This window comes from Cyprinodon tularosa, unplaced genomic scaffold (assembly GCF_016077235.1).
Source record: "Cyprinodon tularosa strain WSP-4 unplaced genomic scaffold, ASM1607723v1 ctg280, whole genome shotgun sequence".
Classification (NCBI taxonomy): Eukaryota; Metazoa; Chordata; class Actinopteri; order Cyprinodontiformes; family Cyprinodontidae; genus Cyprinodon; species Cyprinodon tularosa.
In genome coordinates this window covers 1,048,065-1,071,270 of record NW_024038986.1, presented here as the reverse complement: position 1 = coordinate 1,071,270, position 23,206 = coordinate 1,048,065, and the positions used below count along the sequence as shown (strand labels likewise).

At 43.4% G+C, this 23,206-nt stretch overlaps 2 protein-coding genes across 4 annotated transcripts in view; both read left to right on the top strand.

The window, feature by feature from the left end:
* Window positions 1-15,848, top strand: part of wu:fb95e10 (microtubule-associated protein futsch) — a 50,026-nt gene extending 34,178 nt beyond the window's left edge. Inside the window, exons 4-6 of one of the 3 annotated variants that reach the window (XM_038290414.1) lie at window positions 8,280-8,485; window positions 11,767-12,433; window positions 12,488-15,848. In XM_038290414.1, the coding sequence (XP_038146342.1) occupies window positions 8,280-8,485; window positions 11,767-12,433; window positions 12,488-15,230 (3,616 nt within the window). In that variant the 3' untranslated portion in view covers window positions 15,231-15,848. Of the gene's footprint in view, window positions 1-8,279; window positions 8,486-11,766 lie in introns of all 3 variants that reach the window. The other 2 variants (XM_038290415.1, XM_038290413.1) reach the window with 2 other exon arrangements.
* A 2,219-nt stretch (window positions 15,849-18,067) lies between these two features.
* Window positions 18,068-22,766, top strand: LOC119786861 (UPF0746 protein DDB_G0281095-like). The gene is made up of 2 exons (XM_038290416.1): window positions 18,068-18,761; window positions 21,322-22,766. The coding sequence occupies exon 2, from the start codon at window positions 21,519-21,521 to the stop codon at window positions 22,218-22,220; it is 702 nt and encodes a 233-aa protein (XP_038146344.1). The 5' UTR covers window positions 18,068-18,761; window positions 21,322-21,518; the 3' UTR covers window positions 22,221-22,766.
* Window positions 22,767-23,206: the final 440 nt, after the last annotated feature.

Genomic DNA, 23,206 nt, shown 5'->3' with positions numbered 1-23,206 from the left:
TGTTGTAAATGACCATTTCAAACAAAATGACATTCTCCACATCTAGAATAAACATTCCGGATGTCTAGAAATTTCAGATTGCCATATTCCCAATAGTACTGGTCAGTGTTTGTTTTATTTTGAGTATGATTTTTTATTTTATTTTTTTTCAGATTTTATAAATACATTTTCACTCTGCCAAAACATTTCCAGATATATAAAACTTAACACTTATAAGTGTAACTTTTTTTTTTTTTTTTTTTACATTCTAAAATTCAGTTTCTGTAACAAATGAATTTAGAAAATATATTATTACAGTTAGGTAGTAGTGGGATTTTTGATCAGGAATAATCTTATTTTAGTGATCTACAAATGGAACAACAGAGAGAAGGGTTTTCAATAAATGTAAAAACGGCCTGCCATAGCCACTTCATATAGACCTACGCATTATGCATTAAAGGTGCCTTAGGAGATCTTTTCTGACGCATTTTTTACCAAGTGGCTTAAAGATCTACCCACAGCCGCTTAGCAAGCGCGCCAACCATTGACTTTGCATGTAAACTATCTGCTTTTGCTGCCTCTGCTGCTTTAGATGTGAACGTAGCATTATGTTGTTGTTAGCTCGTGTCACAAGCACCCGGTCTCGGCTTGTTTTCAAACTCGGAAACATCTGATCACCTCGACGGACAGCATGCACGTTCATGTGTTTTGAAGGCGTAGTTTCCAGGGGTTTGAAGGGAGAGGTGTGGTTGTGTATTTTAAAAAATATAGCTTGCTGGAACCGTGTTTTCCAAGATCTCCTAGGTCACAGTTAACTCGAGCAACAATATTCTCCTTCACACATTTTATTCTCTTTTTTAGCTGTAGTGCTGTTTCTGTCTTATAAACACATTTTCCTTTTTTATTTTATTTTTTTGCATTTCTGCATTAACATCTTTAGTTCCAGTGGGGTGAAATAAGCACTTCCTGTTGCCTGTTGTCATGGTGACTCGTCTTCATACTTGTTGTGTACGCATTTAACTCTGACTGGACCTGTTTAGAATTGATTGAACTAATTGATAGCAGCTGTTATGAAACCGAATGTTCCCAACTTCAGGCTCGATCAATTTAGAGTTGCGGGTTTGAATCTGAATTTTTTCAACCTGCTTTGTGAAACAGACCCCAGGGCTTCCAGTCGGTCCCAGGCAGCTAAAGACGTGATTGAAAAGGAAAATAATAACAGTTACTGATCTCCTTCAGTTTAGATCCGATCAATCTTCAGCAGAATGTTAATCCTTCCTCCAAACCTTCTGTTTTCACTGGTATGGTTAACTCCATTCCAAGGAAGCAGTCCTACTTATCTTTTACTTTCTTTAATCAGCTCATTTTTCCTGATGTCATATTTTGTTGCTACAAAGGATCACCAGCAGGCAGCTGGGTTTAAATATGCAGCCCTTTGATGGAGCGAATGCTAATCTGCACTGAACTAAAATGACGTTGCTGAACCTGAGGCGAGCGAGGCAAACTGCGTGCGTCGGTGGGCCTGAAGCCACTGACTCTCTGACTAATACAGGATTTTTCAGCTCCACTGCCTTTCTGGGTGTTGTGTTCAAATTTAGCTTTAACCTCAATCCATAATGCACCACTGTGGAAGGCCTGTGGTGAGACGTAAACAATGTACACAGATTTCCTCCCATCTGCGGTAAAATTAAGTCCATAATTATAACAAATGGATGTCAGGGAACTTGATTACAGATCACTATGTTTAGGCTCTGTGGACCAGTTGTGAACGGTTTCTAATTTCCAAGCAGAAAAAGACGTCTGTCTGCTGTGGCCAACTCTGGAACAACTGATCTAAGATAACATTATGAGATCACGAGGTTTCTGGTCCGCCGCTTTTGACAAGCAGATCGTTGCAGAAACATTCAGATTGATCATGTTTTATTAGGTTTGCAGTTTTTTAAATTACCTTTAAAACTCCGTTTATACAGTAGCAGCCATTCAAAATGGCCCTTCCAGTCAAAAGCCAGCCGAATGGCAGCAAAATCCCCTCCAAATTCCACCCACTGGCATTCCCATTGATACGCATATTATATTAGTCTGACTCCACCCCTTCACTGAATTACAGGGTCTGACCATGAGATGATGCTCCTCATGACAGACAGAAATATTTAAGATGTTTAAAAAGGAATTGTAGGAGACGAGCCAAGGATCCATCAGGGAAAGTGGGGAAATGTTGAATGGCTACTACTGTGGTTGTTATTATAGACAAGGCTAAATTAGCCTGAAGTTGTTTAGAGCCCCTCTGAGCTGGCAATCTTCTAGAATGGGCTTGAAGGGGTCACTTTAAAAGGGATGTCTGGGTTACAGACCTAGAACTGCTACCTGTATGACCTGGCTGAGTGATAATAGTTATCCATTGATCAAGTCTGACAGATGATTGGCAGGCCAGATACAGAATGATCCCACCCCACCTGTTAGCATCTTTTGGCTCCGTCCAGAAAGCTCTAGGATACAGGCTATGCATGTAAGCTATTATATTCTGTTTGATTTAAAACTTATACTTTTATATTGTGTTTGATCTACACACATTTCAGTCAAGGAAAAGACTAAACAAACTAAAGTTTCTGATGCATTCTTTCAACAACAAAAAAAGAAAAATCTAAAAACCTAATTGGTCAAATTTGGATCATCATCATCGAGATAAAACAAGCTTTAAATGTCCAAATAGGCAGAGAAAATAGAATAAAAAAAAATGAATCAAAGAGAAGTTTTTTCATCATAAATGAAGAACAAAAACAGAATATTGGCTTTAATTATTCTCTAGATCAAGTTAATTGGAAAATAAACTCTTCAGTGATGCGATGAGGATGTAAACATCCTTATTTTATTTGGAGTCTACTTGGGTCTCCTGGACCCGTCTACCTACCTGGTGCACCTCATCCAGGCACCAGGAAGAGCAGCAAGAGCAAAGGTGGAGGACTTGTGCTTGTAAATAACAGATGGTGTAATCGGACCTGAACGTATCCCTGCGAAGGTGAGGATCTGTGTTCGTGACATTAAACCATTAGCTGGACTTGGTGTAAACGCACACCAACTCATCTAATCAGTCGCCCTGAGGTTCAAAATACAAAATCCTTTCAACCGTATCTCTTCCAATTTGGTCTGAAGCTGCTTCCTGTTCAGTTGAATAAACACTGTTAATATTAACAAAACATGAACATTTTAGGACTAACAAAAATACCAATACCAGATATGTGTGACCAAAAGATTCTCCTTGTAGGTATGATAGATAAATATCTGGTACGGTTGTAATTAAAAGCGACATTGAGCAAAAATATGGACCGTCTTTTTGACGCCATCTAAACCAAAGGATCCTCATCTTCTTGCCCTTTTCCTCCTCAGTGAGCGTGTTAATTCCAACCCTCATTAAAATCACCCTGTCTGTCCGTATAATCTGTATTCCCCTCATCACACAGATTATTGTGAATACTCTTCCTGAATATCCAATTAGCATTCTTCATCTCTTACGCAGTTTTTATCTTCTGATTGTCCTCATTCTTCCATCCTTGTAACTATGATCAAGAATTGTCTCCCTAAAGTGGTTTAAGTTAAGAGGTGATTTTCACTTGAGTGTCAACCTCAGACTCATTTGGATTTCAGTCTGAATACCTTTGAAAAGTTGACTTAATGATTAGTCGCTTTGGTTTAGGGAGAGTTTATTTAAATATAAACAGGCTTAAAGTCGTAGGGATGTCATATTTAAATGTCACATCATTCTGGCTTAAACTTGTATATAAGGGTACTCTATCAGATAATATTGTCCAAAAATGTAGAAATATTCTATTGGGGAGAAAAAATCCTGTCTTAAAATCTATGTTTTCCCCCGCTATTTTGTGCAGGCCAGTTAGTTATACATCAGCTTGTACATCTAAATTCGACCAATCACCCCTTGCTCACACTGGCTCCGGTGCAGTTACCGAGCCGACGGAGACCGCAACTCCCGCACACCCCCTCTCACACCGCCCTTTTGACTACGGTGCGGTGCGGCTCTGCGGCTCCGGCAACAGGTCCGGAGATTTACAGAAGTTCACTTGAGTTCACGTAACTTCACGCGATAACACGGCCCAAATAAATGATTTTTGCGAGAGCTTGTTGCGGAGGGCTCCGGCACGCCGCAAGGATAGCTTTCTTGCGGAATTTTCTGCAGCGCCGGAGTGTCTCGGTAACCGCAGCCGGACAGCTCAGCAGCCGGTGAGAGAGGTTTAAGTCTTTTTAATGACTTGGAATCACTGCAGCGCCGCACCCACCGCACCGCAACGGTAAGACCGGAGTCTGTGTGAGCCTGGGGTTACATATCAATGGTCATCTGTCAATCAAATTTTTTCTTGATTCATATGTCGCAGCTAATATACGCAACGGTTGAAATAAGAATAATTTCCTTTCCCATTGAGTTCCGTCCCAGTGTTCATGGGGATGGACGTCTGTGTCTTCAGCAGGCGTAGAGCTAACAGAACTGGCAGCGTTGCGAGGCAAGGGCTCAAACATGTACGGCTGTAAGCCTTCTACACCAAACCAAGCCTCTGCCGCCCTGGCGTCCTCTTCCACAGCATCTTCCTCCCCGCTTTCCTTCTCTAAATAACAAATGTATGATGGAGGAGACTCATCCACGACCTCCGACACTAAACTCTCCTCCTCTTGCATGTTTCCGCTGTCCATAGCGTTCCTTGACAGTGTCGTTTCTAAGTCACCAATTTAGTGCTTCTTGGTCCCAATGTAATTTCCCATTGGGAACCTACTAGCGCTAAGATGCTAACTGGTTAGCAAGATGCTTCCGACAAACCGGCCACAACCAAACGTGCTTGCAAACCTTCCCCCATTCATAAGTGTAAAGTCGGGCACCACTCGGGAAAATTTGAAATGCAACGGTTGGAACCGCTGCTTCCATACAACTTAAAAAAGGAAACTTCAATCAGTTTTTATTTGAAAGAGGGTAAAAATGGGTAAAGATGACGGGTTTAAAAAATGTCTGTGTTGTATTTCCCTCTGTCTGGTTATCGATTTTCAAGATTTGCCAACGACTACGAGTTGGATTCTTGTCTAGACTTGGACTAGGCCATTCATGGAACAAGCAATACTTCCTATTCTAACATGAATACAATGAGATCTCTCTGTAGTAGCTCTGGCTCTATGTTTAGGATCCTCCTGCTGGAAGGTGAACCTTAAAGTTTTTCCTTCTTCCCAAATGTATATAGTAAATGCACTGAGGTTCGCTGAATGTATCAGGAATGGATCCAAATTTGAAACTTTGCCATGTTGTTGTGGGACGACAGTTTTATTCAGATTAACCAAAATTTTCCTCGGTATTCTTCCTTTTCATGTATCAGTCTCCCTAAGCTTTCCAATCTTTGTCACAAAGATAATAATACATTTTTATTTAAATTGTGGCAAATTTTACATTTGAAATTATATCTCAATATGAAAAAAATGACCACAGCTTAAAAACAAAGATGTAGATTTGCTGTTGCTATAAAAAGCAGTAGAAGTCTTTCTTAGGGTCAAAATATGCTGATTTGATTTCACCTATCACAGCTAATCTCTCTGCAAACATTGTCTCAGAATATATTGAATAGTAACAATAAAAGCCACCTGATGCCACCGGTTTGTATCATTTTGGATGCTTTCTTCCTTTTGCATTTGCCAGAATGCGATTTTAAAAGCATGAACTTAGAAGGGAGGATTTGAAGAGGTTATTTTTATTCTCCTTTTTAGTATTAAAAATTAAAGTAGTCCCAGCCATCTTCTGTCCTCCCTTTGCCTGTTCTCTTTCTACCATGGTTAACTCGGTTCTTTATTTAGAAACAGGCAGTAAGCGCAGTGTGGACCCAGGAGATTATGCAGCACAGCCTTGTCAGGACTGCTAGATGTAGGTTACTTTGCTCAGAAGTGACATACAAGCCAGTTTCTAGGCCAGGGTGGCTGCAGCAGAGAGGCTGACGCACGGCGTCCAAAAAGTCATTCCCCTGTGGGGAGGTGGGGTGCAGCCTGAGCAGGAGAACAGGGTTGCTGTGGGGTTAGGATGCCTCTCTAGGGACTGTTGTGATTTATCTTCCATAAAGCTTTATCTCATCTCTCAGGTGAGTGGGTAATGGGCCTCAAGAAGAGTCAGCTGGGTCCTATGGTTGTAAATCAGAGCTTTTAGTGGCAGATTATCTTTTAATGGAAGACCTCCTAATGTGCAGAATCTGTTTCCTTCAAGCGATTTCTCAAACTTAAGAGGCTGTTATACAAATGATTGAAAAACTGTTGGCTTATGAGATGACTACAGGTGCTGGTCATAAAATTAGAATATCATGAAAAAGTAGATTGATTTCAGTAATTCCATTTAAAAAGTGAAACTTGTATATTATATTCATACATTACATACAAACTCATATATTTCAGATGTTTATTTTGTTTAATTTTGATGATTACAAATGACAACAAATGAAAATCCCAAATTCATCATATCAGAAAATTAGAATATTACTGAAGACCAATAAAAACAAAGGATTTATAGAAATGTTGGCCAACTGAAAAGTATGAACATGAAAAGTATGAGCATGTACAGCACTCAGTATTTAGTTGGGCCTCCTTTGGCCTGTATTACTGCAGCAATGCGGCGTGGCATGGAGTCGATCAGTCTGTGGCACTGCTCAGGTGTTATGATAGCCCAGGTTGCTCTAATAGTGGCTTTTAGCTCTTCTGAATTGTTGGGTCTGGTGTATTGCATCTTCTTCTTCACAATACCCCATAGATTTTCTATGGGGTTAAGGTCAGGAGAGTTTGCTGGCCAATTAAGAACAGGGATACCATGGTCCTTCAACCAGGTACTGGTAGCTTTGGCACTGTGTGCAGGTGCCAAGTCCTGTTGGAAAATGAAATCTGCATCTCCAAAAAGTTGGTCAGCTGCAGGAAGCATGAAGTGCTCTAAAACTTCCTGGTATGTGGCTGCGTTGACCCTGGACCTCAGAAAACACAATGGACCAACACCAGCAGATGACATGGCACCCCAAACCATCACTGACTGTGGAAACTTTACACTGGACTTCAAGCAACGTGGATGAAGTGCCTCTCTTCTTTTCCTCCAGACACTGGGACCTTGATTTCCAAAGGAAATGCAAAATTTACTTTCATCAGAGAACATGACTTTGGACCACTCACCAGCAGTCCAGTCCTGTTTCTCTTTAGCCCAGGCAAGACGCTTCTGACGCTGTCTGTGGTTCAAGAGTGGCTTGACACAAGGAATGCGACAGCAGAAACCCATGTCTTTCATACGTCTGTGTGTGGTGGTTCTTGAAGCACTCACTCCAGCTGCAGTCCACTCTTTGTGAATCTCCCCCACATTTTTGAATGGGTTTTGTTTCACAATCCTCTCCAGGGTGCGGTTATCTCTCTTGCTTGTACACTTTTTTCGACCACATCTTTTCCTTCCCTTCGCCTCTCTATTAATGTGCTTGGACACTGAGCTCTGTGAACAGCCAGCCTCTTTAGCGATGACCTTTTGTGTCTTGCCCTCCTTGTGCAAGGTGTCGATGGTCGTCTTTTGGACAACTGTCAAGTCAGCAGTCTTCCCCATGATTGTGAAGCCTATAGAACTAGACTGAAAGACCATTTAAAGGCTTTTGCAGGTGGTTTGAGTTAATTAGCTGATTAGAGTGTGGCACCAGGGGCCATCAATTTTGAACCTTTTCACAATATTCTAATTTTCTGATATGATGAATTTGAGATTTTAATTTGTTGTCATTTGTAATCATCAAAATTAAACAAAATAAACATCTGAAATATATGAGTTTGTATGTAATGTATGAATATAATATACAAGTTTCACTTTTTAAATGGAATTACTGAAATCGATCTACTTTTTCATGATATTCTAATTTTATGACCAGCACCTGTAGATATAAAAAAAAATACTTTAGGTAGAAAGAAATCGAAAGAAAATTGCAGTAAAAATTTATATATATATATATAGTTTGACTTTACAACGCAAAATTATATGGATGAATCACCTGGTTAGTTAAGATCAGCATACTTTGGTTTATAGAGAAATAAATCAGAGGCATCTATGATGGCATGTGAACCTTTGTTTTTTGTTTTTTATTTGTATTGTTTGAACAACTTCTTTAGACGAATACTGGCTATAATTATTTTTCATTACCTGTAGGGATGTTTTCCTGTCTCAAAGAGTGAAAGTATTGGGTTTGGCACTAGGTGGAGATTTAAAATATTTTCTGTTTTTCCAGCATGACTAATAAATCTTTTTATGTGTGTTTCTTTAGGCCTACAGCAGGCACAGCATCATCTAGACCAGCGACTGGGTCATCTCAGTCAGCCGGCCCAGCCAAGAGCTCCACAGCTACATCCAAACCTGCTACCCCGAAACCGGCCTCAGCTAAGACTGCTACTCCCAAGTCAAGCCCTGCTACCCCCTCTAGTGGCAAACCGCCTCTATCACAGGCTAAAAACAAAACCCCTGTGAAAAAAGGTAAAGTCAAGAGAGGCAAATCCCTGAAATTGAAGGGAGAAAAAAAATCTCAATAAACTGGAATCCTATAATTAACTTTTATGATGTCAGCCTTTGTGATCATTTGACAAAACACTTCTTTTACAGATTAGAGATGAAAGAAAAAAAAAATAGATTATTCTTTAATCATATAAATGTGTTCAATCCTATGAACTGATGATAACTGCTTAAAAGGAATTCTTTAAGTGTTGTAATGATACCTCTGTCCACTAGAGGGCTGTTTGCTGTCAGAGCTTCATTGGTATTTACAAGAGAAGTAATGCCACAGCAAAAGCATGCCAGAGCAGAAACATGAATCAATCTGGAGTACGGTCCAGGCTTATTTACAATGCTTAACGGGCACAAGGATGCAGAATGGACTTTATTTGGTTCTTTTTGTATATAAACACTAGAACTCTTAAAGTCGTAGGGAAATCATATTTCAAATGTCGAATCATTCTGGCTTAAACATGTATATAAATGTACTCTTTGTCAGATGATATTGTCCCAAAATTTAGAACATTTATATTTTTAAAAAATCCTGTCTTAAAAATCTAAAAATCCCCCCCCCCCCCCCCCCCCCCCCCCCCCCCCCCCCAATTTTATACAGGCCAGTTAGTTATATGTCAGTTTGCACACCTAAATTCGGCCAATCATATATTATGTCATCTGTCAATCAAATGTGTTCACTCACAGCATCTTGATTCATATATGGCAGCTAATGTATACAAAACGATTAATATAACAAATAAGACTCAGTTACTCTACCACAGAGTTCCGTCCCAGTGTTCACGGGGATGGACGTCTGTGTCTTCAGCAGGCGTAGAGCTAACAGAACTGGCAGCGTTGCGAGGCAAGGGCTCAAACATGTACGGCTGTAAGCCTTCTACAGCAAACCAAGCTTCTGCCGCCCTGACATCCTCTTCCACAACATCTTCATCCCCGCTTTCCTCTGCTAAATAAAAATGTTTCCGCTGTCCATAGCGTTCGTTGACAGTGTCGATTCTAAGTCACCAATTTAGCGCTACTTGGTCCCAATGGAATTTCCCATTGTCAACCTACTAGCACTATGTTGCTAACTGGTTAGAAAGATGCTTCTGAACAACCGGTCACAATCAAATTTGCTTGCAAACCTTCTGCCACAACAATCCCGCCCCCTTGATAAAGGACCAATCACATTCACTGTATTCACTCGTGTAAAGTACGGCACCACTCTGGAGAATTCGGTGCAACGGTTGGAACAGCTGCTTCCCTACGACTTTAACTTATCACCTAAATAGAGCCCATTTTGTTTCCCTGCATGGACAAGTGGCAAAGCTTCTGTAATATGTTTTTATAGAAAATGGAGAGGCTTACACAAAACATTTCTTACATGACCCTGCCTCTCGCCCAATTGACTGCTGGAGGCACCAGCACCCCTTGTGACCCCTGTTACGGCCCAAGGCCTTTTCCTCTGGGTCTCTAACCTCCATGTTTTGGACTCCTTAATTGGTGCTGATTGGAAGTGGAGGCAGCTGGCCAGTGTCTCCAGAGGACGTCAGATCCACTTTAAGATGCACCACTTTCTTTGACTAAGTCCCTTATTTTCTTTCTGTCTCCCTGCCACTCTCTCCCCCTTCTCCCTTTCTTCCCCAACCAGTTATAATTTTTGTTAAATAAATTCCTTTTTTAAGTTATCCCTAGCGTTGCTTCCCTTTCATTTGTTATGGTTTAAGAGCCGGACCATAACACCCCACTCAGGATAAGCGTGTCAGAAGATGGATGGATGGATGGATGGATGGATGGATGGATGGATGGATGGATGGATTTCTTGCATGACAAAAAAACAAAACACAGACAATTAGCACAGTAGATGGTGAAGGCTTTGGTAAGTTAATGCACTTAATGGAGTTGAGTTTTTGTGTTCCTCTGAGAGCAAACAGAACTACTTGTTTAAAAACACTGCTAACAGCACAAACTAGGGGGAGAGTTTGCCTAGAGGATGGGGCATAGGGCTTGGAATTCTTAGGTTGTGAATTTGAAACCAACTCCCAAAGACTGCCACTCTGGGTCTCTGAGTAAGACCCCTAACCCCCGATTGCTCCCCAGGCGCTGCTCCCCAAGGGGATGGGTTAAAGGCAGAGGGTTAATTTCTCCATTGTGAGATCAATAAAGTTCAATTTATTTTTGATTCTATTTTTTTAATAGCCTGACAGTATATCAGAGTGACATACCCTGTCTGTTATCCATCCATCCATCTTCTTCCGCTTATCCGGGGTCAGGTCGCGGGGGTAGCAGCTTCAGTAGGGAGGCCCAGACGTCCCTCTCCCCAACCACATGCGCCAGCTCCTCTGGGGGAATCCCAAGGCGTTCCCAGGACAGCCAAGAAACATAGTCCCTCCAGCGTGTCCTGGGTCTCCCCCTGGGCCTCCTCCCGGTGGGACATGCCTGGAACACCTCACCAGGGAGACGTCCAGGAGGCATCCTAATCAGATGCCCAAGCCACCTTAGCTGGCTCCTCTCGATGTGGAGGAGCAGCAGCTCTACTCTAAGTCCTCCCCGATGACTGAGCTCTACACCCTATCTCTAAGGGTGAGCCCAGTCTGTTAACGATAGTTTTACATCTCTGTACTTTAAAATTATTTATGAAATATAACAAAACAGGAATCTGTTGGTTACTGAATTAATAACATTTGTGAAGCACTAATGATTTCTAATTTGCCAGATTATCAGTCAGTATTTAGTACAGCTGGCACAATAAATTAAGATATATGTCGTATTTTAAATAGAATATAAAACATAAAAAGTTAATAAAACTTTATGTTCTGGTAAGGTCATCTTGATCCCATAGATACAAAGAAAAAAGGGCACTTAATAATCAACAGCCAACGTATACATGTCGCTCTAATTCCTGTATAAAATTACACAAGTATTAAATGTATGAATTACTGAAGTCACAAAAACAAGATATCGGCAACACACTGTGGAAGAACCTTGGCATCCTCTTCATCAGACAACAGTAACTACAGTCAGAGGCTTCTCCAACACTGCTGTAAATCAGAACAGTACAGGAGAGCTCCCAGCCACCATCAACATCTCGTTAAAGAAGCATTTACAGTATTTAATTTCACTTGGTTATCATTTTTTCAGGTGAGCTGAGTTTGAATTGGTGTCTATAGTTTTATATCTACACAGAAAACAGACGTCTAACAGCCTGAGGTTTTGATCAACACATTCCTTTTATCTGCCTTAACATTCTTTTACTCCTACTTGTTGTCTTTCAGATCTTACCAAACCAGCAACTCCAGCAGCCAAAAAACCTGTAGAATCCCCCCTTAGTCGCCCTTCCTCTATAACAAAGTCTGCTAAACCAGAGACCCCCAAAACAAAATTAGATGTCTCCGCCAAAAAGCCTCCCACTAATAAGAGTGTGGAAACAAAGACACCAAGTCGCCCCAAACCACAAGAGAGTAAGCCCACACCTTCCAAGGATGCCTCCAAGATCACCAAAACACCTACAAATAAGACCTCCAGCCCCAAGAAAACTGTTGGAAGTACGACTCCAACTCCTGTCAAACGAGGTCCTAAAGTTGCCACAATTATTGAGCGTGGAAAGGAAATAGCTGGAGTAGTTGCTGCTGCTGCAGCAGTTGCTACTGCAGCATCGGTGTTTGCAAACCCAGAAGAGTCTCAGCCTCCTGCCGAAGATAATGCCAAGACATCAGGGCTCAATGTTAAGGAGGACCATGAGAAGATACAGGAGCCTGTAAATGACCCATCTGCAGAGCCCCTGAGGGAACCGACACCAGAGCCCGTGAAGGTACGGGAACCAACACCGGAGCCCCTGAGGGACCCGACACCAGAGCCTGTGACAGAGCATACACCAGAGCCCATGAAGGTACGCCAACCGACACCGGAGCCCCTGAGGGAACCGACCCCAGAGCCCCTGAGGGAACCGACCCCAGAGCCCCTGAGGGAACCGACCCCAGAGCCCGTAAAGGTTAGGGAACCGACCCCAGAGCCCGTAAAGGTTAGGGAACCGACCCCAGAGCCCGTAAAGGTTAGGGAACCGACCCCAGAGCCCCAGAGGGAACCGACCCCAGAGCCCCAGAGGGAACCGACCCCAGAGCCCCAAAGGGAACCGACCCCAGAGCCCCAGAGGGAACCGACCCCAGAGCCCCTGAGGGAACCGACCCCAGAGCCCCTGAGGGAACCGACCCCAGAGCCCCTGAGGGAACCGACCCCAGAGCCCCTGAGGGAACCGACCCCAGAGCCCCTGAGGGAACAGACACCAGAGCCCCTGAGGGAACAGACACCAGAGCCCGTAAAGGTTAGGGAACCAACCCCAGAGCCCGTGAGGGAACCAACCCCAGAGCCCATGCGGGAACCCACTCCCGAGCCTGTGAGGGAACGGGAAGCTACTCCAGAACCTGTGCGGATGTGGGAGCCATCTCCTGAACCTGTGAGGACACCATCACCAAACGCCCTGCGGGAACCGACACCAGAGCAAAGAAGTGAAGCAGCCACCGGTGTCCGGATGTCACCTCAGATGACTGCTTTTGAATTAGAGGACACGGGCTCGGCTCCTTCCTTAGGAACTACGGTCATGTCTCCTCCCTGCTCCCCAGCAGGACCTGCCTCTCCTGTTAGAGAATCACAGAACGACTCCTCTCTGTTAGACTTGGATGAGCCCTCTAACTCCTGGAACACAAACAAACCCGCAGCTAGTCTGGCACCCCAGAACCTGCTTAACGTGATGACATTCCAGGCAGGGGAGGACACAGAGAAGGAGTATGATGTTCAGAGGATGCAAGGTTATGAGGAGGAGGAAGAAGATGAGGAACCGGCATTTCCCTCCACAGCTCCAGGGGCCTTTTCTGCAGTTGGAGAGCCTCAGAATTTCGGTGCTTTGCCTTTAGATGATTATGTCCACAGAGATCTGCTGTCGCCTCATGACAAAGAGGAGGCAGTGGAAAAGGCAGATGAAGAGATCAATGAGGATGACGATGATGACTATGAATATGAAGAAGAGCGGAGACAAGGTCACCAGCTCTCATCTTTGGTCACCGACATGAGTACATCCCAACCCTCCGACGACTTCCAGGCAAGGTCATCGGCATTCGGAGGTTCGGCCGGTTGGCACGGCGATGACCTGCTGTCTGGGATGGACTCCGAAGACATGAGCAGCTGCACCAGTAGCCGGCAGCAGGGGGTGTCGGACCTCAGCAGCACTCTGCACACGGCTCTACTGGAGGGAACGCAGAGCTCAGACGCCTTGATCGACTCCAGCCTCAGAGGCTCTGAGGGAGACGGAAACCTCATGGGTTCCCCTAATGTGGAAACGCTAGCCAACGAGGAAGAAGAGGATGAGGATGATGAGCGAGTGGATGACATGGACCTGAGCGAGGAGCAGCACAAAGTGTTCCAGGAGCACAAACAGGATGAGGAAGATGATGAGGATGTGGAGATGCACAGCGAAGGTGTGACTGAGAGCGGTGGCAATGTGGACGAGGATTTTAACGAGGAGAACCTGAACCACCTGACCCACTCTGGCCCCATGTCTGTTGGCCCCGCTGCTTCCTCCTGGGGTCAGACCAACCCCTTCTCAGATAGGTGGGCTCAGCCGGCCTCCCAGCCCCCTATGTCCTCCCCCAGCCCAGTGTCTGACCACGACGCGGCCGAATCAGAGACGCCCACCCAGTCTCCTGCTCAAGCTCGTGTTGACGGCGGGGCACCTTCCTTCCCTCAGCAGACAGCACAGGAACCCCAGCACCATCTCTCAGCCCAAGGAGACGATGACGACATTCTCGCCCATCCAGCTGGAGGCGTGCCCCAGTCCGACGCACCGCACGCTCACAGCGGCAGCGAGACGAGCACCCCGGAGGATCCCGGTGATTACGACAGCAGCTCTGGAGTCGAGTCCCGCTCTGACAAACAGCAGACCCCTGTGCCTGCGGCCGGTCAGCCCGTTATGGACCAGGATTTAGGAATTCACCTGGAGAAAGGCGATGGAGAGGAGGAGGAGGCTGAGACTCTGCCTGCAGATGAAGTTCTCGGAACGGGAACCCCAACCGCCCCCGCCTCCGTCCCTTCATCTCCATCTTCCTCTGGCGACGAGGCCAGCGACACAGAGGGGGAGATACAGATCAACGACCCAGAGGCACCGATGATGATGATGATGGATGATGAAAGGGCAGCGTTTGAAAGTCCCCCTCCCACTGTTAGCTTACCGGCTCTGGAGGAGGATGAGGAGGCAGGAGATCTGCCAGCAGGAGAGGGTGAAGAGGATGGAGGTGGAGCAACCCCTCAGTCAGCCAATTCCGTTGCATCTTATGGCTTCGACTGCACCACATCCAACGCTCACTCCATGGCTGAGAGCTGCGGGAAGAGCCCGGGGATCTTCTCCCTGGAGAACGAGGAACAACTTCCTGAGGAGGCCAAGGACCCCTCCCTCATCAAGGAGCTTACTGTGCCACCGTCTGCTGCCACGGCTCAGGCCGACGACCTGCTGGGCAGCGCCGTAGACCTGATCCCTTTGGTCTGCCACGGAGAAGACTTCCCCGGTCTGGACCAGCACCACTTCTTGCTCGGAGGAAAGGTTGCTGTAGATCACCGGGAGAAGGGGAACCCCCTGGAGGGCAGCGAGGACCTGGTGGACCAGGAATGCGGCGAGTCAGACAACAGCCAGACACCTTACTTCTCCACCATATGTGATAAGACTGATAGTTTCCTGGAAGGTAACGTATAAGGCCCCCCTCCGTCATCCCTGGAATGCACCTTTTTCCTGCAACTCTCCCCTTCCCCCCCCGATGTTTGTTCTTTCCTCCGGTCGGATTAGATGTCTTAGCAGAAAACAAGGAGACCAAGATTGTAGGCACAGATTTTTTGAAAAATGATCGAAGGAGACGGAAAAAAAAAAGACTGTAGCGATTTTTAAATGAAGCCTCCCTCTTTCTTACCACGTTCTGAGTGTACGGCTAAAACTCCGTTATGTACCATAGCTATGATCTTTTCTAGTCGAATGTTCTTTTTAAGTAACGCTGCATATTCTGTTGCCCACGACGGCGAATTGACTGGTTGGTCCATTTTAACTGGGCCTTTAAACTGAGAAAGAGCAAAGAAACACCGATGGAAGGATACGGACTCATTGTGTATTTATCCTACTGTTTTTACCAACAAATGTTTTTTTGTTTGTTTTTTGTATTTGCTTTGTTTTGGGGTTTTTTTTCCTGTTAAACCTGGTCCTCCTTACCCTGTGTGCACTCTCCATGTTCTGCACTATAGCGATAGTCACGTATTAATTTTTAAACCTTTCTGTTGTTCCAAATCTTTCAGCTTTATTGATAATAAAGGTTAGTTATTAACACTGCTGGTTTTGTCTTTGCAGGTTCTAATGACGTAGGAGGATTAGTTAGGGCTGACCCAAATACTTTAATGTTTTGTTGCCATAATTATTTCCAAATTTGGACTTATAGAAAGTGAATTTTCTTTCTGCATTTGTACCACTAAAACTAAAATCGGATTCTTTATACTTTTGAATGAAGTCACTAATTCAAATTCCTGCCATGACAACGAATGGCCAACAAACCTCACCTGAGAGGAAAACAAACATCTCTCTACTTTTAAAGCTTCCTGATTGGTGAATAATTTAAAAAATAAAATATTTGGAAGTCATGTGCTTTTTGAAATAAACGTTAATGTTGTTATGTTAAGTATTTTATGTTTAAAGTGAATAAACACATTAAAAATTCTTTAAAAATATGTATTTTTAATTAAAGGTACATAGTCATGGTGTTTGACATATGTAAGACACCAATAACTGCCTGGCGTAGCATTTGTTATTTTAGTGATTCAAGCTTTGTCTATGCTCCATTTGTTACTAAATATCACCTTTCTTTGTATATAACCAGAATTTGATCACCATGCACATGTACCATTGGTCATCAAGTACATGTTAAATTCCAAAAGGGATTAAATTGGAGCTGAGCTAGGAAAACACCCTACCCTAAGAGTTCACTATAGTTGGAGCTAAAGCTTGGGAAGCATTTTGATGTTGCTGTAAAGGAAATAAACACGAGTAACACTGCTGTTAGCCCTATCCTCTGAGCATTATAACATGGTCGACGCGACCGTTAACTGCTGTTAGCCCTATCCTCTGAGCGTTATAGCATGGTCGACCCGTTCGTTAGCTGCTGCTAGCCCTGTCCTCTGAGCATTGCAGCACGGTCAATGTGGCCGTTAGCTGCTGCTAGCCCTATCCTCTGAGAATTGCAGCACGGTCAATGTGGCCGTTAGCTGCTGCTAGCCCTATCCTCTGAGAATTGCAGCACGGTCAATGTGGCCGTTAGCTGCTGCTAGCCCTATCCTCTGAGCATTGCAGCACGGTCAACGCGGCCGTTAGCTGCTGCTAGCCCTGTCCTCTGAGCATTGCAGCACGGTCAATGTGGCCGTTAGCTGCTGCTAGCCCTATCCTCTGAGCATTGCAGCACGGTCAACGCGGCCGTTAGCTGCTGCTAGCCCTATCCTCTGAGTATTATAACATGGTCGACGTAGCCATCAGCTGCTGTAAGCCCTATCCTCTGAGCATTGTAGCACAGGCGACGCGGCCGTTAGCTGCTGCTAGCCCTATCCTCTGAGCATTGCAGCACAGTCAACGCGGCCGTTAGCTGCTGCTAGCCCTATCCTCTGAGCATTGCAGCACAGTCAACGCGGCCGTTAGCTGCTGCTAGCCCTATCCTCTGAGTATTATAACATGGTCGACGTAGCCATCAGCTGCTGTAAGCCCTATCCTCTGAGCATTGTAGTACAGTCAACGCGGCCGTTAGCTGCTGCTAGCCCTATCCTCTGAGCATTGCAGCACAGTCAACGCGGCCGTTAGCTGCTGCTAGCCCTATCCTCTGAGTATTATAACATGGTCGACGTAGCCATCAGCTGCTGTAAGCCCTATCCTCTGAGCATTGTAGCACAGGCGACGCGGACATTAGCCGCTGCTAGCCCTGTTCTCTGAGCATTATAACACGGATGACGCAGCCGTTAGCCCTTTCCAGTGAGTATCATAGCACGGTCGATCCGGCTTTTAGTCACTGTTAGCCCTATCCTCTGAGCATTATGGTCGATGCAGCTGTTAGCCCCTGTTAGCCCTATCCTCTGAGCATTATGGTCGATGCAGCTGTTAGTCGCTGTTAGCCCTATCCTCTGAGCATTATGGTCGATGCAGCTGTTAGTCGCTGTTAGCCCTATCCTCTGAGCATTATGGTCGATGCAGCTGTTAGTCGCTGTTAGCCCTATCCTCTGAGCATTATGGTCGATGCAGCTGTTAGTCGCTGTTAGCCCTATCCTCTGAGCATTATAGCACGGTGTGATGCAGCCCGTACTTTAGTAGCTTCATCAATGGCCACTATAAAGTTTTCTGGTAGTTCAGTAATAGTGTCTGTAGATAGCGCCTTGTTGGTTTATGTCAGCTCCAAGTGCTGAGCTTCTATTTAGGCTCAAAATGGACAATCCAAACACTATCAGGTCGGACACTTGGAGTATATAAAACCTCATTTTATCATAACTGGAATATAACCTGACTATGTACCTTTTTTTTTTTTTTTTTTTTTTTTGAGGCAGGGTGAGCCTTTTTTCTCTCATCATTTTGGATGATTCTCAATAAAGGCTGGAAGCCTTAACTCTTATTTGGGACAGCCCTAGTTAGACAGCAGTTGGTGGCGTTCTGTATGTGCGTTTTGAGAGGTTCTGGGTTTATTTTTCATGCATAGGTGGTTAAAGTATAAAACATGCGTTACTGACAGTATCTGCTTTAGGCCTTCAGTTGGCTCATCATTTGTGTCTTTAAAAGAATTACAAGTAGCTTATTATTTAATAAAACCTTCATGGCTTCCACAGTGTAGCTTTATACTCCAGCTTTTCTCCTACTGTAGCAAGCTTTTGGTTTTACTACTTCAACAGTATATTGCATGTTTAACTAACAAACACTTTGTAATACCCGACGTTTGAAACAGTTCTACAGTAGACGTGTTCAGCAGTGAATGGTGCGACGCTAGGTTATCTTTCAAAATCCCATTAAAACATCATTTCAAGGCATTCTGTTCCCGTTTCTTACTTTCCCAATGGATCCAGCATGCTTGAACTTTATGTCCTTGTCCAGTTGCTGTTTGTGTTTATAAAGTTATGTTTGTCAAACAAGGTCCCCCCCCACCCACCACCCCACTTGATGTCCTCTGTTCTTCACCATGTGACGGGTTTATCTGAAGAAGGAAACCAAAGAGGCCTCGCGGTGGGAAACCTCAAATAGTTTGTTCCTTGCCGCATCATTTCTTGTAATATCCCTGAAAAAAAAAAGCTATTTATAGCTAGCTAGTTATACACTATTACTTTATATTGTTGAAAAGCAAGCCCTATTTAACACCTAACATGTTAAGTTATCGTCCTGAACATCCACAGATGAGCGGAACCCTAACCTCTGGGTTAAGGTCAGGTGTTGGTTCAATTGGTTCAGCTCAAACATTTCCACAAGGCTTCCTCTGACCCGTTCTGCCTCATTAAAACCTCCGTTCAGACTCATCCAAACTTTCTATTGCAGAAGTGATTGGAGAACTTTCCACACATATTCTCATCCTTCTACTTCTGCACATTTAGGCATTTCTGACACCTTTAAAAGCAAAGTTTTAATGCGAAGAATTGGAATTTATTTTCTGAAAAAATTTGCAAAAGACTGAACTGGAAGAATAAAGTTCAGATAAAAAATTTTTAAGTTGGTTTTGCTCCATTCTGAAAGGGGGGGAAAAAAGACTGCCTTTAGTATAAACACTGGAAAAAAATCTAAATCTAGATAAGCCATTTTTTCTTACGATAAGTGCATTGCCTCTTGGATTGAGGAGGTGCAGGTGGAACAAGAAAATTTACATTTAAAATAAGAAAGAAACAATTGCATTGTGTTATTTCAAGTGCATTTTATCTAAACTTATTTTAAAAGTAAAAATATTCATTCCATTGGCAAACTATCTCAGTTACCTACTCAAAGGTAAATACACTTAATTTAAGACATTTTTTACTTATTCTAGATCACTTTTCCAGTGAACGCTGATCTGTGAAATTCTTGTTTTAGTTTCAGAATAAAGAGCACAGCAGACGGGTCAGAGAAAGTTTCATACAGAGTTTCTAGTTGATCAATCCGAAGATGTTGATGAAAGATGGAGTTAAAAGTAGCTTTGAGGAGACTGCGGAGATCCACTCCGATTTTCCATTAGAGGAAAAAAGCCCCCAACCCTGAATACAGCCATCTTTAGCTGGACATGGCTGCATCATGCTGTGGGGAAGCTTCTACTTAGCAGCCGGACGAGGCTAAAACCAGCAGTTCTGGGAGAAAAACCTGTTAGAAGCTGCAAATAACGAAATATAGAAAAGCTTAAAGGGGCATGAATACGTTTAGAAGGAGCAAAGATTCCCAAACTTCTCAGCTTCTGACCCACAAAAAAAAAAAAAAGTACCAGAGTGGGTAGATCACTGGAAAATTTTATCTCTGGAGTATTACTACTTTTATTTCCATCAATAAAAATAATCAAGAGCAAAATTTCCTTTTAAGAAATGCAAGGTCACTACGAAGAGAGAAATAAAACTCAGCCAAGACAGGAAAAACAAGCAATGAAACTAAACGCTGAAATTAAAAGTCAATGTTATGTTAGCTATTCTGGTATTTCTTTAATAAAAAATAAAAATGACATGATTCAAAATTCAGAGAAAATAAAGTTTTCAAATCCATTTTTTTTAAACATAAACTTATAAAAAGCATCCTAGCAGTAGGTGATATATGTTTGTCAGGAGAGAATAGTTTCTACCGTTTCCTGTATTTTCGCCTGATCTGAAAATACTGAAAGAAATGTGATCAAGATCAGTGATATTTTTACAAGTGTATGAAGTAAAAGTAAAGAAAGAAGAATAACTACTCCAAAAAAAAAAAAACAACCCAACTCTGCTCATGATCCATCAGGATAAAAACATTTCTACAAGATCAAAGACCTACAGGTGTAATAAACTAACCGAACGTCATCAAACATTTTTAAGTGATGTCTCTATATCTTTAAGCTCTTAAACATTAATATTTTTTAGTTTAATATCTGTAGTAAATCTCTCGACCCAAACTTGGTTGATAATGGATCCCAGCTTTGTTTTCACCATTCTAGTGATGTCACCTCTGAGGTACATGGAGGAACAAAATGTCTTATAATTAACATAAATACAAATGTCCCATTAAATAAGTAAATGCAGCTTTTTTTATTTATCTAATTATTTATATTATTTATTCTTATAACATTTAATTCTAAAATGTATATTTCAAAAGTTCAATATTTTCATATAAAATATTTAGAAATAAAATTAAAGTTCTTAAACGTTTTATAAAATTGAATGTGTTTATATTAATTATTTATTAGAATTTTAAATAGTTTAAATTTAATCTAAAGTAGATGTAAAAGTATTTTTAGGGTGTGTTATTTTTTAGGCTGAGATGTTTGGGAATCGCTGCTTTAGATGAATCCAGCCTTTAATTTAACTAACTAGCAGGTTAACCACTGACTAGGATGGTTTAATGTGTTTAAGCGTCTTCTAGTGCCTGTATGTGTTTCATCATCCTGTCTGTTTTTGATGCTTTTTCCTTCATGGATTGTTGGATAAAAGTGTTCTGTGATCCTCCTCACGGAGAAGGTATCTTCCTACTTTAGTGTTTGTTTTTTAAAGAACACCTTTAGGGCCACCTTCACATTGATCCCAGCTCCTCCTGGACCCCTTGTTCCTCCACCCGTTCTGTTTAAAGCCTCCATCTGTGCTCCATGCTTCAGGTGCTCCTCACTGTCTCACAGGAGACTCAAAGACCTCTGAAGCGGACGAAGACCTAAAGTGGCAATCACGCACCCTGGAAGACAACCGGAACCAGAACCACTCCCCCTGTGTTCCGGTAGCCAACGGCCACTACTTGGCGTTAGTACCCGGCAACAGGAGACCCATTGATCCGGCGCTGGCGGAGCATTTTTCCAGGATGGCGCCTCCTCAGTGCTCCATCATTGAGGAGCAGCTGAGGAGGCTGGAGCAGCATCGCCAGGAGCAGGAGAGACAGAAGAGGCAGTGGCTGGAGGAGGAGCGGCTCAGGCTGGAGCAGCAGAAGAAGCTGGAGAAGCAGCGCAGAGAGCTCCTCCAGCTTCAGCTGCAGCAACAGCAGCAGGAGCACCGTCAGCGCAGGCAGGTCCTGCAGTGGCAGCTGGAGCTGGAGCACCAGTACCGCATGCAGCAGAAGCAGATCCAGCAGCAGCAGCAGCTGAGGAGGAGCCCGACTGGAGTGATGCTGTCGCCGTCGTCCGGACTCTGCACCATCTACGAAGCCATGGAAACCAGCGACGAGGAGGACGAGGTCAGAGGAGAGCAGAACAGGAACGTCCAGCTGGCCTCGCATCCTGTGGCTCCGCAGGACCTGGAGTGGAACAGGAAGGTGGACATGGTCCAGCAGCTCATCAACCAGTCCTTGATGCTGTCTGATGAAGAAGGCTGCCCTCCTCTGCTGCTGCTGCCCGTAGGAACCGGGGGGACCCTCAGCCCCCTGAGGAGCAGCATGTGGCCCAGCCTTCCTCCACACTTCAACCCCCCTACAGCCACCGTGACCTCCGTCAGCAGCTACTCCCCTGGCAGCCGGGGCAGCGCTCCAGCTGGAGACTGGACTGTGGTGGAGGTGGAGACCCAGCACTGAGGCAGCTCACAATAAAATATCACCTCTTTATTTCTTTTTTATCACATATCTTTATTTGAGAAAGCAGTAACTGAACTTCTGAGTGGAATCCTTTAAATAATTCAGCTCTGTGACCCACATATCAGCCTCCACCTTTCCCTTCTTAGCATGTGACCTTTACACTGTGACACCTTAAATAAATCCTTTATTTTATCAGCATAAAAACCTAAAACCAAATACTGTGCCTTGCTAAAGTACTCGTACTTTTACTCCTGGCAAAAAGTGAAACACACAAGGCTCCATGTGCAGCCTGCCTCAGGCTTTAAAGATTAAACATGGAAGAAATAAATGTGCAAACTGTCACTTTTTGACTGCAAGCATAATGCTTTATATTGTTAGAAATAAAGGAAATAAATGGCCATGCCCACCATTACAGTCGCTGAAAGGGCAAAATATTCAAGTCAAATTTAAAAGAAGAAAAAACATCTCATCCATCGACAGAGCATCTTATTTACTTGCCCAAACGTCTTTTACTCATTTCTACGGAAGAGGATTAGGGCCGCTGGAAAAAAAAAAAAAAAAAGTTAACTGATTTTTAAATTTTATTTCAGTTTAACATGGGAAAAAAGTCAGAATTCTGAGATTAAAGTCAGAATTCTGACTTTTTTCTCAGAATTCTGACTTTTTTCTCAGAATTCTGACTTTTTTTTATTGTCAGAATTCTGAGAAAAAAGTCAGAATTCTGAGAAAAAAGTCAGAATTCTGAGAAAAAAGTCAGAATTCTGACTTCAATCTCAGAATTCTGACTGAATTCTGACGATAAAAAAGTCAGAATTCTGACTTTTTTTTATTGTCAGAATTCTGAGAAAAAAGTCAGAATTCTGAGAAAAAAGTCAGAATTCTGAGAAAAAAGTCAGAATTCTGACTTCAATCTCAGAATTCTGACTGAATTCTGACGATAAAAAAGTCAGAATTCTGACTTTTTTTTATTGTCAGAATTCTGACTT